Source organism: Palaemon carinicauda, chromosome 3 (genome assembly GCF_036898095.1).
Source record: "Palaemon carinicauda isolate YSFRI2023 chromosome 3, ASM3689809v2, whole genome shotgun sequence".
Taxonomy (NCBI): domain Eukaryota; kingdom Metazoa; phylum Arthropoda; class Malacostraca; order Decapoda; family Palaemonidae; genus Palaemon; species Palaemon carinicauda.
This window is the reverse complement of record NC_090727.1, coordinates 147,969,621-147,985,968: the sequence shown is the minus strand read 5'-3', so window position 1 is coordinate 147,985,968 and position 16,348 is coordinate 147,969,621. Positions and strand designations below refer to the sequence as shown.

Here is a 16,348-nt window from a genome sequence, read left to right as displayed (position 1 = left end):
GGCCTTTGTCTTGCAGTAGACTAATTATGGTTGAAGTTGATGATTGATGACATATATATTTATCTATCTATATCTATATATATATATATATATATATATATATATATATATATATATATATATATATATATATATATATATATATAAAAACCAAAATTTGTGCTGATCTTATTTTCCATTACCAGGGAAGATTGGCCATAATAACACTACATTACTCATTATGCTTAATCTTTATTTTTAAGTAAGGCAATAATTTGAAAATTTTCAGTGCTTTTCAAAAGTACTTTCTTCTAAAAATACTGCAGATACTATGTAGGGCAAGAGGTTATATGTGTACAGACAATCCCATACTTACAATTAAATCATATTACTAACGACTGATTTCATGGACGAGGGAAATTTTTACGTATTTATTCAGTGAAGCATCTATGAACTGTACTTGGAATATGTATTATTCATATATGGCATAATAATTATTTTCAAATTTTCAGTTTGTATTAAATTGGAGGAAAATTACCAGTTTTCTAAAATTTTGACGTAATTCTGTGAAACCTCAGTCATCAACGTGTATGGGAATAATATGTATAAGTTGTAAGTTTGAGGCAGTCTGTGTCCTTGAAACAGGATAGCAATTCCTTTTGCATTTTGGCTAAAGTCTATAACACTTTATTTAGTTAAAATCTATTGTTATTTTTAACAATATTATAAATGGTAAATAGCTATTTCTAATCAAAAGATAAAATGGACTTCCGTCCCTTTTGTATCTGCAGTTCTTGCAAACTAAAACAGGAAATTATTGTCAAAGACAAAATGTGCTTAGGTGCTTAAGGCAGTCTCTAATTTTACAGGGAAAACAAATAAATTTAAATTACAGTACCGAAAATTTTTGAATTTAGGCATTATACAGGTAAAATATAAAATTTTAATTAAATAACACAATTCAATTCTCATGAGTACAAAGTATTGTAAATGCATGTTTACCTTTAAATATCCCCCTATTTACAATATACTGATTTTACAATTACAGTGCTTGAACTTGTTATCTATCTCAGTGGCACGAAATAATTTCACTCAATATCGTCTTTGATATGGTTTAAATACTGCACTTTACTTTGTGTTAGTTGAGTTAGCTTTGTAATTAGCTAACCGATATGGCCACAAAGAATGAATTTGTCTTACTTTTCAACTATAATTATTTTCAATTTGAAATACAGCACCAATGTGGTGTCAATAATTGATTCTGCAGTACAAACTGCTTTGATCACAAAACAAACTGCCTGATACCAGGCAATTTCATTATAGCATACATTATACAAATATTAACATGGTCTTAACTACTAAAGCTGAACATTATCAAGTGAAGTTATCACATAACTTTCATATCCTAAAGACAGATATTAGGAAAACAATACTCTTTATGACTAGATTCTAATCTTGATTCTGAGGACAGCATAAATGCAAGACACAAACTTACTCGTCTATAGCTTTGTAATGGTAACAGACAATTCACAACACTTTACAACCACAATACAGTGAGAGGTAAGTAAGGTTAAGTTGTAATAAAAGGCCTTTGATCCTTTTGACTTACAGTAAATACTAAATCTATCAAACAATAGGTTAACAGTTTATTACACAGGAATGTTATACTGTACTATGAGTAACCAACTGATCATACAGGTACATATCTTAAAATACAATATACCTAGTGATATTTTATCAAAGACTTTTACGGACTACAAGATAATATAACTACAATACTGAAATTAATAGTATCAGCTTGATAAAATACACTGGACTAGTCATAACTGGAGCACAAAGCCACACAAATTATAAGATAAAATGTCCCTGCAGTGTGTAATTTTTAAAAACTTATCCCAGCTATATGCTGCCAGCTTCTTCAAACTATAAAAATTGTGAAATAATTTCAGTTTTGCTGAAATTTCTTGCTTGAAATGCTGTGTAATGAGCTGTGTGCATTGTAACTTCAGTAACATAGGTGTAGCTAAATTTTCTGGCCTGGAATACTGTATTTAGTTATCTTCTTGGTGCTATAGAACTCAGTGTGATATGGCTGTCACTAATGAAGTATTGTGAGCTAGCATCAAAGGGCCACAAAGCCCCACAAAGAATCAGGTGAAATGTCCATGGAGAGTGTAAATCTTGAAATTTCCTCCTTGCTGAGTGCATTTAGCTTTTCCTTTTTAAGAGAATTTTAGAAATTACATAAAATTTTCTGAATTCTCTTGCCTGAAATTAAAAAAAAAAAAATGTGAAAATTTTCAACTTGAAACAAAAATATTAAAACGGTTCTTCAATCTTAGAGATAATTATACTTATAAATACATCCAATTCTTCCAATTTTTGCAAAACAATATCCTTATGTAGAAAATACTGTACTCTATATTTTTTACTCTGGCTTACAGTAATATAGCATTTAAAAGGTAACACAATGAAAGCTACCTACATGAATTTGTAATTTAAGAATTGTTGTATTGCCCTTCAAGAAATATACATATATCATCTAAATATATTTTCTTAGGTTTTGAATTTACTGTAATTGCATTTCTGTATGTAACTGTCTGTAGACTGCCATATAAAATCATCCTAAAACTATCTATAAGTGTGATAACGGGACATAAGTTCTTGGCCATACTTTAAATGAGATGAGAGTGTCTCGTAATAAACTTGAGCAAAAATTGTCATTACTTTAAATCTGGGTAGCCCATGGCTATATTTAAGATTTGAAGATAAATCTTAAATCACTACACTAAATTTCTTTTGCTCTTTATGATGCAGACATTTTCATAACCCTAAATTTACAATAAGCCTGCAAAACAGATGTTATTAAATAAAATTGTCATTTCTATGCTCACCTGATGTTCATATTGTTTCTCTTTGGAAGTTCCATTTTATCAACATTTACCCCTATAACTAAAAAATTCTTATTTTCTTTCCTTTCAATATGCTTATGTCCCTAGTAAAGTAATGAGACAATCTAGTAGTTAATGGTGACAACGAATGGCTTGGGCAAACCACAGACATTTTGTCTTTCAGATTCAAGGTCAAAATTATTCCTTATTTTCTTTTCACCATGTCAGTTGCAAAAAGGGTGGCAATTGTTTCTGAAGTTCATTAGCCACGTTCCCTTATTATAATGTGTAAGGTGCAATGTTGTGATTTTAAAAATGTTGTTAGAAGCGTGTTTCCCACAGGTTACCTCTCATGAAAAAGTACTTGGCAATGGCTACCGACCGAGTTAACAGTAATGTTTTATAATACTGTACCTCTGTTACAGATATACTCTTTATCTCATATATATTTAAGCATAGTGCCAAAGGGAACTTGCTGTGAGTTCAGGGGAAAAGCCATGGTAGACTAGACTAGTTGACAATAGAGACAAGTCTCCACCTATAGACAATTCACATATTCAGCGTACTTTTGATAATGATGAGCTACATAAGCTCTTGACATTGCTAGCTTCCTTTAATAAAGTTAAGTGAATATTTTCTTAAAATGTTATTTTCATTAGTAAAATAAATTTTTGAATATACTTACCCGATAATCATGTAGCTGTCAACTCTGTTGCCGACAGAAATCTACGGTCGGGATACGCCAGCGATCGCTATACAGGTGGGGGTGAACACCACAGCGCCATCTGTGGTCAGGTACTCCAGTACTTCTTGTCAACACCACCTCAATTTTTTCCTCGGTCCACTGGTTCTCTATGGGGAGGAAGGGTGGGTCAATTAAATCATGATTATCGGGTAAGTATATTCAAAAATTTATTTTACTAATGAAAATAACATTTTTCAATATTAATCTTACCCGATAATCATGTAGCTGATTCACACCCAGGGTGGTGGGTGGAGACCAGCATATATGTTAACAAAGAAGCTAAGTATCCCGTATTTTATTTTATTAGTTATTCAAAAATAACATAAAATAAATAAGTACCTGGTAAGGAAGACGACTTGAACCATTACTCTGCCTTTATTAAGTACGCCTTCCTTACTGAGCGTAGCGGTCCTCTTAGGATGCTGAACGACTCTTAGGTGCTGAAGTATAAAGGGCTGCAACCCATACTAAAGGACCTCATCACAACCTTTAACCTCGGCGCTTCTCAAGAAAGAATTGACCACCCGCCAAATCAACAAGGATGTGGAAGGCTTCTTAGCCGACCGTACAACCCATAAAAAGTATTCAAGAGAAAGGTTAAAAAGGTTATGGGATTATGGGAATGTAGTGGCTGAGCCCCCGCCTACTACTGCATTCGTTGCTACGAATGGTCCCAGGGTGTAGCAGTTCTCGTAAAGAGACTGAACATCTTTGAGATAGAATGATGCGAACACTGACTTGCTTCTCCAATAGGTTGCATCCATAACACTCTGCAGAGAACGGTTCTATTTGAGGGCCACTGAAGTAGCCACAGCTCTCACTTCATGTGTCCTTACCTTACGCAAAGCAAGGTCTTCTTCCTGCAGATGAGAATGTGCTTCCCTAATCAGGAGCCTGAATAGGTAAGAAACTGAGTTCTTAGACCTTGGAAGAGAAGGCTTCTTGATAGCACACCAAAAGGCTTCTGATTGTCCTCGTAAAGGTTATGACCTTTTTAGATAGTACCTAAGAGCTCTAACTGGGCAAAGTACTCTCTCCAGTTCGTCCCCCACCAAGTTGGACAGGCTTGGGATCTCGAACGACTTAGGCCAAGGACGTGAAGGAAGCTCGTTTTAGCAAAAAACCGAGCTGCAAGGAACATGTAGCCGTTTCAGATGTGAAAACTATGTTCCTGCTGAAGGCGTGGATCTCACTTACTCTTTTAGCTGTTGTCAAGCACACGAGGAAAAGAGTTTTCAATGTGAGGTCCTTAAAAGAGGCTGATAGGAGAGGTTCAAATCTTGATGACATAAGGAACCTTAGGACCACGTCTAGATTCCAGCCTGGAGTGGACAACCGACGTTCCTTTGAGGTCTTAAAAGACCTAAGGAGGTCCTGTAGATCTTTGTTGGTGGAAAGATCCAAGCCTCTGTGGCGGAAAACCGCTGCCAACATACTTCTGTAACCCTTAATCGTAGGAGCTGAAAGGGATCTTACGTTCCTTAGATGTAACAGGAAGTCAGCAATCTGGGTTACAGTGGTACTGGATGAGGAAACTGCATTGGCCTTGTACCAGCTTCGGAAGACTTCCCCTTTAGACTGATAGACTCTGAGAGTGGATGTCCTCCTTGCTCTGGCAATCGCTCTGGCTGCCTCCTTCGAAAAGCCCCTAGCTCTTGAGAGTCTTTCGAAAGACTGAAGGCAGTCAGACGAAGAGCGTGGAGGTTTGGATGTACCTTCTTTACGTGAGGTAGACGTAGAAGGTCCACTCCTAGAGGAAGAGTCCTGGGAATGTCGACCAGCCATTGCAGTACCTCTATGAACCATTCTCTCGCGGGCCAGAGCGGAGCCAACCAACGTCAGCCGTGTCCCTTTGCGAGAGGCGAACTTCTGAAGTACCCTGTTGACAATCTTGAACGGCGGGAATGCATACAGGTCGAGATGGGACCAATCCAGCAGAAAAGCATCCACGTGAACTGCTGCTGGGTCTGGAATCGGAGAGCAATACAACGGGAGCCTCTAGGTTATCGAGGTAGCGAACAGATCTATGGTTGGCTGACCCCACAGGGCCCAAAGTCTGCTGCAAACATTCTTGTGAAGGGTCCACTCTGTGGGGATGACCTGACCCTTCCGGCTAAGGCGATCTGCCATGACATTCATATCGCCCTGAATGAACCTCGTTACCAGCGTGAGCTTTCGATCTTTTAACCAGATGAGGAGGTCCCTTGCGATCTAGAACAACTTCCACGAATGAGTCCCTCCCTGCTTGGAGATGTAAGTCAAGGCTGTGGTGTTGTCAGAGTCCACCTCCACCACCTTGTTAAGCTGGAGGGACTTGAAGTTTATCAAGGCCAGATGAACCGCCAACAGCTCCTTGCAAAAGATGTGAAGTGTCCTTAGCTCCTGATTCCATGTTCCCGAGCATTCCTGTCCGTCCAAAGTCGCACCCCAGCCCGTGTCTGATGCGTCAGAGAAGAGACGGCGGTCGGGTTTCTGAACAGCCAAAGGTAGACTTCCTTGAGAAGAAAGCTGTTCTTTCACCACGTGAGAGTAGACCTCCTCTCTTCGGAAACAGGAACTGAGATCGTCTCTAGCGTCATATCCTTTATCCAGTGAGCCGCTAGATGATACTGAAGGGGGCGGAGGTGGGGTCTCCCTAACTCGATGAACAGGGCCAGCGATGAAAGTGTCCCTGTTAGACTCATCCACTACCTGACTGAGCATCGGTTCCTTCTCAGCATGCTCTGGATGCAAACTAGGGCTTAGTAGATCTTTGGGGCCGACGGAAAAGCCCGAAAAGCTCGACTCTGAAGATCCATACCCAGGTAGACAATGGTCTGGGATGGGACGAGCTGGGACTCCTCAAAATTGACCAGGAGGCCCAGTTCCTTGGTCAGATCCATAGTCCATCTGAGAATCTCCAGACAGCGACGACTTGTGGGAGCTCTTAAAAGCTAGTCGTCTGACGGAGCCGGACACAAGATCATGGTACTGCTGCACAGTCTGTGAACTGTCAACCATGGGGAAGCGAGGAAGTACAGTGACAACCCGAAGCTGTCTAGACTGTCTGGGTCGTACAGACAACTCCTTATCGGGTTGCTGAGGTTGCCGCACTGCGTCACAACAAGTCACTTCTGCTGGTTGTTGAACGTCTTCCCAGTGACACACTGACTCCGTAAACAAAAAATCCTCTAACAAGGACTAAGCTTGGACTGCATGTCTTGCAACACAGCTCAAGGTCTATGGGAGCAGGTGTGGTAACAGACGGGGTTAGCGACTGAAGTGGAACCATTACCTTCCCTGGAAGCATGTTATGCTTAAATAAAAGTCCATAGGAGGCTACGCAGCTAAAGGCTCCTCTCCAAATGACAGAGTCCTCAAGGGAATATCAGAAGGAGGGAGAATAGCACTTTCTCATCTACAGGAACCATATCCGAGAAAAGCTAAGTTCTCTCAGTGAGGGTTTCACTGGTGCAAAAGCAGCAGACTAGAAGGCAACGTTATGAAACTGCTTGACAGTCTAGTGAGTTGGCAACAACCAAAGATGTGTGACTGAGAAGCATGCGGTAAGGTATGCAGAGCATGCTGTATGCAGAGCATGCTGTATGTAGAGCATGCTGTAAGGTAAGCAGAGCATGTTGCATGGCGTGCGGCTTATGCTGCATGGGATGAGGCTCATGCTGCATGGGATGAGGCTCATGCTGCATGGGATGAGGCTCATGCTGCATGGGATGAGGCTCAAGCTGCAAGGGAAGAGGCTTATGCCGCATGCGTTGAGGAGGATGCCGCATAGTATGAGGCTCCTGCCTCATGGGTTGAGGCGGTTGCCGCATAGCATGAGGCTCCTGCCTCATGGTTTGAGGAGGATGCCGCATAGCATGAGGCTCCTCATAGCATGAGACTCCTGCCTCATGGGTTGAGGAGGATGCCGCATAGCATGAGGCTCCTGCCTCATGGGTTGAGGAGGATGCCGCATAGCATGAGGCTGCCTCATGGGTAGAGGAGGATGTCGCATAGCATGAGGCTCCTGCCTCATGGGTTGAGGAGGATGCCGCATAGCATGAGGCTCCTGCCTCATGGTTTGAGGAGGATGCCGCATAGCATGAGGCTCCTGTGAGGTTCCTGCCTCAAGAGTTGCGTCTGCCTCAAGGGTTGAGGAGGTAGCTGCGCAGAGAGAGGCTCATGCTGTGAAGAATGCGGTTGCTGCATGCGTTGAGGCGGCTGCCTCATAGCATGAGGTTCCTCAAGAGTTGAGGCTCTTGCCTCAAGAGTTGAGGTTCTTGCCTCAAGAGTGGAGGTGGCTGCCGCAAGAGTTGAGGTTGCTGCCTCAAGGATGGTGGAGGTTGCCGCAACGCAAGAGGTTGCTGCATAGCGTTGGTATCTGGCAACTCCCAATGCGGCAGCTCACGCGTGGAGGTAGGTTGAGGAACCTCAACATCATACGTCTGGCAGGGTGGACTGCGCAGAGGTGGAGTTGAGGTTGCTGCCTCGAGGATGGTGGAGGTTGTCGCACCGCAAGAGGTTGTTGCCTCGAGGATGGAGGAGGTAGTCGCAACGCATGAGGCTCCTACCTCAAGGGTAGAGGAGGTTGCTGCAAAGCATAAGGCTCCTGCCTCAAGTGTTGAGGAGGTTGCCGCGTGGCAAGAGGCTCCTGCCTCAAGGAAAGTGGAGGTTGCTGCACAGAGCTGGTATCTGGCAACTCCCAATGCGGCAGCTCACGCATGGAGGTAGCTTGAGGAACCTCAACATCATACGTCTGGCAGGCTGGACTGCGTAGAGGTGGAGGAGCGCTCGCAGGAGGAGGTGTGTTAACCTTCTCTGCTGAAACTCCTGCATCAACACCGCAAGCTGAGACTGCATTGTCTGCAGCATAGACCACTAGAGTTTAAGAAAGACAACAACAAATGGAGCTATTGTCCGTAGAGACTGAGGGTCTAAAACAGCTGGTGCGGCAACAGACGGAGCTACTGCCTGTTGCGATACCACCTTGCCTCTCTGGGAGGTGTGCAGTTGTCGTACTGCAGCAAGTCCGAACTGACCCAGTGCTAATGGCTACACCTAGGAGTTGGACTTGCGCGGAAGGGACCGACTTGCACTTAAAAGCTGCAAGATTTGGTCCATGGTTTCTGCGAGAAACCTCTTCCGCAGACGAGGAATAAAAGGGCTCTCTCGTCTTTGTGTGGGTGGGGTGATCACGTCGGCAACGTGTGTAGATACACCCGAAACCACGGAGGGAAACGTCTGTTCGTCGATCAAGGCCTGCTGAACCCATAAGTCCTTCGACATTACTTCTCCCCTGGGCTTGGGAGCTTGTAAGAGGTCCCAGACTAGGCGAACAACTGGCACGAACAGACGAACCCTCGAACGCTTATCACTTTATCACTTTTGATTTTCTGTTTGCACTTATTTCACTGAACTCGAAACTTTAAGTGGTTTGTACCTGAAACACGCAATTCTATCCTTCCTTAAAAGTTAGTAATTGCGAAAACAGAATTACAATGTAACAGAAAAATATAATGAAAGATAAATAATTCAGTGGCTGGAAAGAGACTAAACACTAGATCAAATAAACTATGTTTAAAATCTCTCACCGCATAAAGCTTGAGAACAAGAATAAAACTCTAGAAACGTTTACCTTCTTCCCCTAAAGAGACTAGGGAGAAGAGCAAAAACGATAACAACGTTACTCGCTTGAACGAAACGTTTATCCTCCTCTCTCTCCCTCCGTCTCTATCTCTCTCTCTCTCTCTCTTGACTTAGAACCTGAGAGATGAGCCCAATCATATATATCGTTAAAACATATTATTGTTAAAGGAAAAAAACTGAAAGATTTCCCAAATAAAAAGTTCCTTTATTAGAATTAAAACCATTAAGCTAAGAAAGAATGAACAAAACGCTAGAATCGGTTTACTCTTACTGCAACGTGACACCGTGAAAATTCTCTCTCTATCGTAACGACAGAGCGCAAGTTGAACGTTCTGAACGTCAACAACTGCAGAGACAAAACAAAACGTTAGTTCAACTTTGAAAACAGTACGAGACTATCAAAGAAATTCTTTCAAAAACATTAAAATAGCATAATATGTTAACAGGTAAAAACGAAATGACGGGCTTAATGTTAATTAACTTCGGTACCAAGAAAAGACCGCCTACTATTAGGAAAGGTCGAATATAAACAAATATAAAAATTAATTTTAATAAGTTTATAATAAAAGGAAGTTAATCGAAGAGGCCTATAAAAGGCGGAGAGATATAAAATAAATCTATAACTTTTGTTAAGCAAAATTAAGAAAGAGAGTCTATACTCTCTTAGACACCAACACTTCCGTCTAAGGGAAGGGTCGGCCATTTAAAAGTGAAAGAGAGTTCATACTCTCTTCGTCACCATAATTAATCAAATTAATTCCAAAAGCTAGCTAAGCTAATGATAAAACTTCCTGAATAGCGAAAGCTAAACTCTAGAGCAAATACATCACCAAATCGTGAGCAAAAACTCCAGAATCAACAGCGTATCCATGTAGGTCTAGCCGGAGGCACGACAGAGGAAAAATTGAGGTGGTGTTGACAAGAAGTACTGGAGTACCTGACCACAGATGGCGCTGTGGTGTTCACCCCCACCTGTATAGCGATCGCTGGCGTATCCCGACCGTAGATTTCTGTCGGCAACAGAGTTGACAGCTACATGATTATCGGGTAAGATTAATATTGAAAAATTATAAGTTGCCAACCTATCCTAACTCCCCAAGTTGAGTATAGTGTTCATAGTGTTTTATTCAGAAAGGGTTCTAAAAGTTCACTGCACATTACAAATTTGAAATCCTCTCACAGTCTCAAATTTCTTAACTACCTTAGACCATTTGCTAGAATAAGCGCTCCTAACTTATATTGTATTATATACTGAAAATGGATGGTTTGGCTTATCATATGATTTCCTTAAACTAGGGTTAGGGAAACAAAGTTTCCACTAAACGCAATCATTTGCATCACTCTTTGCTGGGTCATGTGTTCCATTTACTTGCAAGCCTTGCCACTAGCTCATCAAAAGTAATTCAAGTGGGGTAAATTAATGCTCTAGGGCATATTTTAACACAAATGAGTCCACCACGCACATGTGCAACATCCCTGCATTCACTTCAGTAGTAAGCAAACTGGGAAATCAGGTTTTCTTCTTTCACTTCAACCTACGATAAAGAAAAATGAAGAAGGCTACCTTAAAAGTGATGAATTATCTGCTTTTCCAACCTTACATATCCTTAGTACAGTACAGAACTACAAAATCTCCTAAATCTGTGGAAATATTGCCCCTATCCCTGCTATAAACAACAAGTTCCACCTTCTCTGGATTTCCCCCTGAACTATAAGGAAGTTTCCTTTTGCACTTTGAACTTTTCATTTGGTCAGTAACTATCGGAACACTTTCTCTTGAGAAACAGTGATGCCATCAAACTTCTCACAATAGATATTTAACTTCTGTCCTTGTCACAGATCATGATTGCCCCCCCAAAACTCCTTTGACCAAGCAACACAGTAGTTACTAACAAATCCAGAAGAAGATATCTTGGAGAGCACTAATAAACTGAAATCTGAACAATTTGGAGTTATGGGCTGTCATCAAACCGATGGCGACACAGATACTGAAAGACAAAGAATCTGTGGCTTACCCAAGCCATCTGTAATTGCCATTAACTGTTGTGGGTTTATATCATTACTTGACAAGAAGCATAAGTCTATTGAAAGGAAAGTAATCAGGAATTTTTCAGTTTTAGAGGTTAACATAAATAAAATTGAGCTTTCAGAGAAAAGCCATACGAACATCAAGGGAGAGTCATAGAAATAAATTTATTGCCTCTATTCACAAGCTTTGTGATCTGTCTTTCTTTACTTTTATGAAAAGCACTGAGAGAGAAAGAGAGAGAGAGAGAATCATAAGGTCTATTTTTTAAATAACTCTCTCTCTCTCTCTCTCTCTCTCTCTCTCTCTCTCTCTCTCTCTCTCTCTCTCTCTCTCTCTCTCTCTCTCTCTCTCTCTCTCTCTCAAAAATGCTACTTATAACAAGTAAAGAAACACCGAGGTCACAGGAAAGAGTATGAACACATTTTACTGAAATTTGTATGTATGATTCTATTTTGTTTATAAGTTCAGTATATATGTACACGAATCAGTGTGAGAATTTTCATTGTCAAGTGTTACCAGTTAAAGGGGAAGAAAATATGTTTGTTAAGAAAGCATTATTTACAAAAGATTATGTTAAAAGGTTTATTAATGCAAATAAAGTTTTCACTCCAAAGTATAGTGCTTGTAAATCCATGAAAGATTTTAATGGTTAAAAACCTTTTAGTACGATTGTAGTTTTGAAGGTTATTAAAAATGTCTGCATAAAAAAAGCAGAGCATTTATCTTCCTATGTGTATAAAGCATCGTTTTTGCCATTAACAAAATTTATAATGTATTCAGAGTTATTTCTGTTAAACCTTAACCCTTTTACCCCCAGGCTATTTGGAAATTTCCAACCCTTAACCCCCAGGGGGTTATTTTTTTGCCAGCATATTTTGCAGTATATATTTTTAAAATTGCTCTAACAGCCTTAATTTTTGTCATAGAGGTCAGGTTGGTCTCATTCTCTTGGAAAATGCCTGAATTTTCTCAAAAAAATATAAAAAATATGAAAAAAAAAATTTTTATATAATTTTTTTTGCAAGGACGTACCGGTACGTCCACGGGGGTAAAAGGATGGCTTTTGTGAAACGTACCAGTTCGTCCTTTGGGGGTAAAAGGGTTAATAAAGGTTTTAGCATAAGAAGATTACTACATATACAGTAGTACTGTACGTAGAAAGATTAAAGCAGTCCTTGATGCTGGAACTTTAAGATACTAAATTACAAGAATGAAATATAACCAAGTACAATTGACAATAAAAAAAACTTACCATAGTCTGGAAATAATTTGGTACAGAGTCTATTCTCCATTTCCAATATTGTTGAGATTCAACTTGACATCCACTTTTCCATTGTAGCCATTATCTTCAATGCCCTCCAAATATTTGATATAGTCCTGAAGGATATATAGAAACAAATAGAATTTTAATAACATTTGTTATTTCTACACTTACTTGATGTTCATATTTCTTTGTGCCTGAAGCTAACTCAACAGTGACGTTATCCCAAAGACGCTAAAAATTTCCCGTTCTTCCCATCAAGATGCCACACCTACCCCCTAAGGTGACATCTAGCAACTAATGGCATCTCGAGGTTAAGACCTCCCCTACCTAACAGGTTAGAGTAGAGGTTGCAATTACTGTAATATCCTATCCTCTTGAACTCATTAGGTCAGTGGGTAGGAGGGTGGCCATGTATAAGAACATCAGGCGAGTATGAAAATAACAAATTCTATTATCAAAACATGACATACTGCCCAGGATGCAATCTTGGGTTTTGTCTCTCATGTTACCAGACATACTATTCTACCATAAAATTTTATCATAATATATATATATATATATATATATATATATATATATATATATATATATATATATATATATATAAACTATAATAACATTTTATGGTAGAATGGTATGTCTGGTAACATAAGAGGTAAAACCCACAATTGCATCCTCGGTAGTATGTCATGATTGATCTTCATCTGGGCCCCATTGTTGTATGGGAACAAACATGGCAGTTTCACTGAGATTTTGACTATCAGTCCTGTGATGGTATGGTGACCAGATAATGTTTTTGGAGAAGTATTGAATTAAAAGCTCAAGATGGAGACTGGCGAAATCTAACTGAGGCCCTTCGCGTCAATAAGCGTAGGAGGAGATGATGATGATGATATATATATATATATAGAGAGAGAGAGAGAGAGAGAGAGAGAGAGAGAGAGAGAGAGAGAGAGAGAGAGAGAGAGAGAGAGAGAGAGAGAGAGAGAGAGAGAGAGAGAGAGCAGGCAAGTGGCAAGCAGACCAACTGAAGGAGTTAGTGTACTGTATAAAAAAACATCAAAAAATGTCCATGAAAGGCCATGAGTTCTATTTAAGTAAAAATTCATTGCTTTAATTTTTCTATTGTTAGTAAATGTACAGTATTTTGTATCATATTTGAAAACCTGTTTATATCATGTAAAATGGTTTTATTTTTTATTCCCTCGACTGTTTATGCGCTTCTGGGAATTTCTGTTTTTTCTTAAGTGTTCTTTACTACCTTTTTTACCTTGCTAACCCTATTCTGCCATATGCCCCTTCCCAGCAGATATGGAGGGTTTTGGAGATTTATTTCGAGGGAGGTTGTGTAGGCGGGGCGAGGTGGGGAAATTTTCCTTAAGGTTTTATCTAGAGGCTGTCCAGTTGGCACTTCCACATATCAGCTTGTTCTATTCAGTGGTAATATTCATGGAAATAATAGATTCTGTTCAACTAAAGGATCTGTTCTACAGTATTTTGTCCCTCATTTCAGCAAAACAGTGTAATAAGAAAAGATAATTAATATCAAAATGCGTATTTGGAATAAATTATATTCTCAGGAGACTGACTGATTGAGTGTAATTAAATTCAAATAAAATTCCTAGGAAGAGCTGTAAAATTACCTCTGGAAGTCCATTCTCTTTGGCTCCTCGAATAATGACATCCATGTACACAGAAGAAGGACGGCGATCTTTTTCCAGGGGGCGTATGATTTGGTACGAGCGAGCTTTAACCTTTTCACCATCAAGAGTTTCAACATCTACTTCAACAGCTTTGTAGATACCTTGGTGAACACCTTCTTGCCTGAAAAAACAAATTCACAATATTTAAAATTTTACTATTCTAATAATAACACCAGCATTGGCAATAGCCCAAAAGCCTATTCAAACCAATTAATGGCATGAGAAATCCTTCCCAGTCCAATTCAGTCCCTTGGTGAATGAACCCTAAACATTCTGGTAGTTTTATCCAAATAAAAAATTAGTCAATGTAATCCACTAAAATAACTCTCAAAATGGTTCTACTTTCAGTGTTAATGTAAGTACTTATGTCTTTCCTTCTATACAGGTCCACTGCATACTCAAAACCTGACAAAAAATTTACTCTTGAAATAGTTGTACAGTCCACTCTAAGACATAAATTATAGCTACAGTAATATTGATCTGTGGGACTGATTGTTTGAATTCAGCAAAAAAAATAACAACACAAAATCATAAAGGTAGCAATTTTGAAAGGACGTGAAATTATGTAATCATTATTTTTAAAGTCTTCTGAAGTACCAGCATGATAAAAATAGCAAAATTTAAAAAAATAACTTGTAATTTTATTGACTATGGAAACGTTATTTTATAGGATTAGGACTTCAGCAAAGCTGGAATGGCCATTAAAAAATTAACGAGGTAGTTATAACTACTGTACTGACAGGTAACAGAGTGCCCTTTTAGCCAGCTATATAAGGGCTTTTGACTTTAGGTCTTGGCTTGCAGGGTGGTTGAGATAGGAGGTGTAACTTAAAGGACTCAGGTTTGTATAATTAGGAAAAATGTTATTTTTATTAATAAAATAAATTTTTGAATATACTTACTGTACCCGGTGATCATATAAGCTGTCAGCTCTGCTGCCCGACAGAAAAACCTAAGGACAAAATACGCCAGCGATCGCTATACAGGTGGGGGTGTACATCAACAGCGCCATCTGTCGAGCAGGTACTCAAGTACTCCATGTAAACACAGAACCAATTTTCTCCTCGGTCCACTGGGTCTCTATTGGGGAGGAAGGGAGGGTCCTTTAATATATGATCACCGGGTAAGTATATTCAAAAATTTATTTTATTAATAAAAATAACATTTTTCAATATTAAACTTAGCCGGTGATCATATAAGCTGATTCACACCCAGGGGGGTGGGTAGAGACCAGCATTACATGTTTACATTATTAAGAGCTAAGTATTTTGTATTTCATTTTAGCAGTTATTCAAAATAACAAACATAAAATAAATAAGTACCTGGTAAGGAAGTCGACTTGAACAATTACTCTGCCTTTTTAAGTACGTCTTCCTTACTGAGCCTCGCGATCCTCATAGGATGCTGTGCGACTCCTAGGAGCTGAAGTATCAAGGGTTGCAACCCATACTAAAGGACCTCATCAAAACCTCTAATCTAGGCGCTTCTCAAGAAAAGAATTTGACCACCCGCCAAATCAACCAGGATGCGAAAGGCTTCTTAGCCTTCCGGACAACCCAAAAACAACAATAAAAAACATTTCAAGAGAAAGATTAAAAAAGGTTATGGAATTAGGGGAATGTAGTGGTTGAGCCCTCACCCACTACTGCACTCGCTGCTACGAATGGTCTCAGGGTGTAGCAGTTCTCGTAAAGAGACTGGACATCTTTAAGATAAAAAGACGCGAACACTGACTTGCTTCTCCAATAGGTTGCGTCCATTATACTCTGCAGAGATCTGTTTTGTTTGAAGGCCACTGAAGTTGCGACAGCTCTAACTTCATGTGTCCTTACCTTCAGCAAAGCATGGTCTTCCTCATTCAGATGGGAATGAGCTTCTCGTATCAACAGTCTAATATAATAGGAAACTGCATTCTTCGACATAGGTAAAGAAGGTTTCTTAATAGCACACCATAAAGCTTCTGACTGTCCTCGTAAAGGTTTAGTTCGTTTTAAATAGAACTTAAGAGCTCTAACAGGGCACAAGACTCTTTCTAGTTCATTTCCAACCAAATTAGAAAGGCTTGGAATATCGAACGATTTCGGCCAAGGACGAGAAGGTAGTTCGTTTTTG

The 16,348-nt window shown here is 39.6% G+C and overlaps 1 protein-coding gene across 1 annotated transcript in view; it reads right to left on the bottom strand.

The window, feature by feature from the left end:
• Positions 1-215: 215 nt before the first annotated feature.
• LOC137638609 (gamma-glutamylcyclotransferase-like) overlaps positions 216-16,348 on the bottom strand; it is a 102,761-nt gene continuing 86,628 nt past the window's right edge. The window contains exons 4-6 of the mRNA XM_068370852.1: positions 14,177-14,357; positions 12,522-12,646; positions 216-2,247 (exon numbers count right to left, since the gene is read on the bottom strand). Of these exons, the coding sequence (XP_068226953.1) occupies positions 12,551-12,646; positions 14,177-14,357 (277 nt within the window). The 3' untranslated portion in view covers positions 216-2,247; positions 12,522-12,550. The remainder of the gene's footprint in view (positions 2,248-12,521; positions 12,647-14,176; positions 14,358-16,348) is intronic.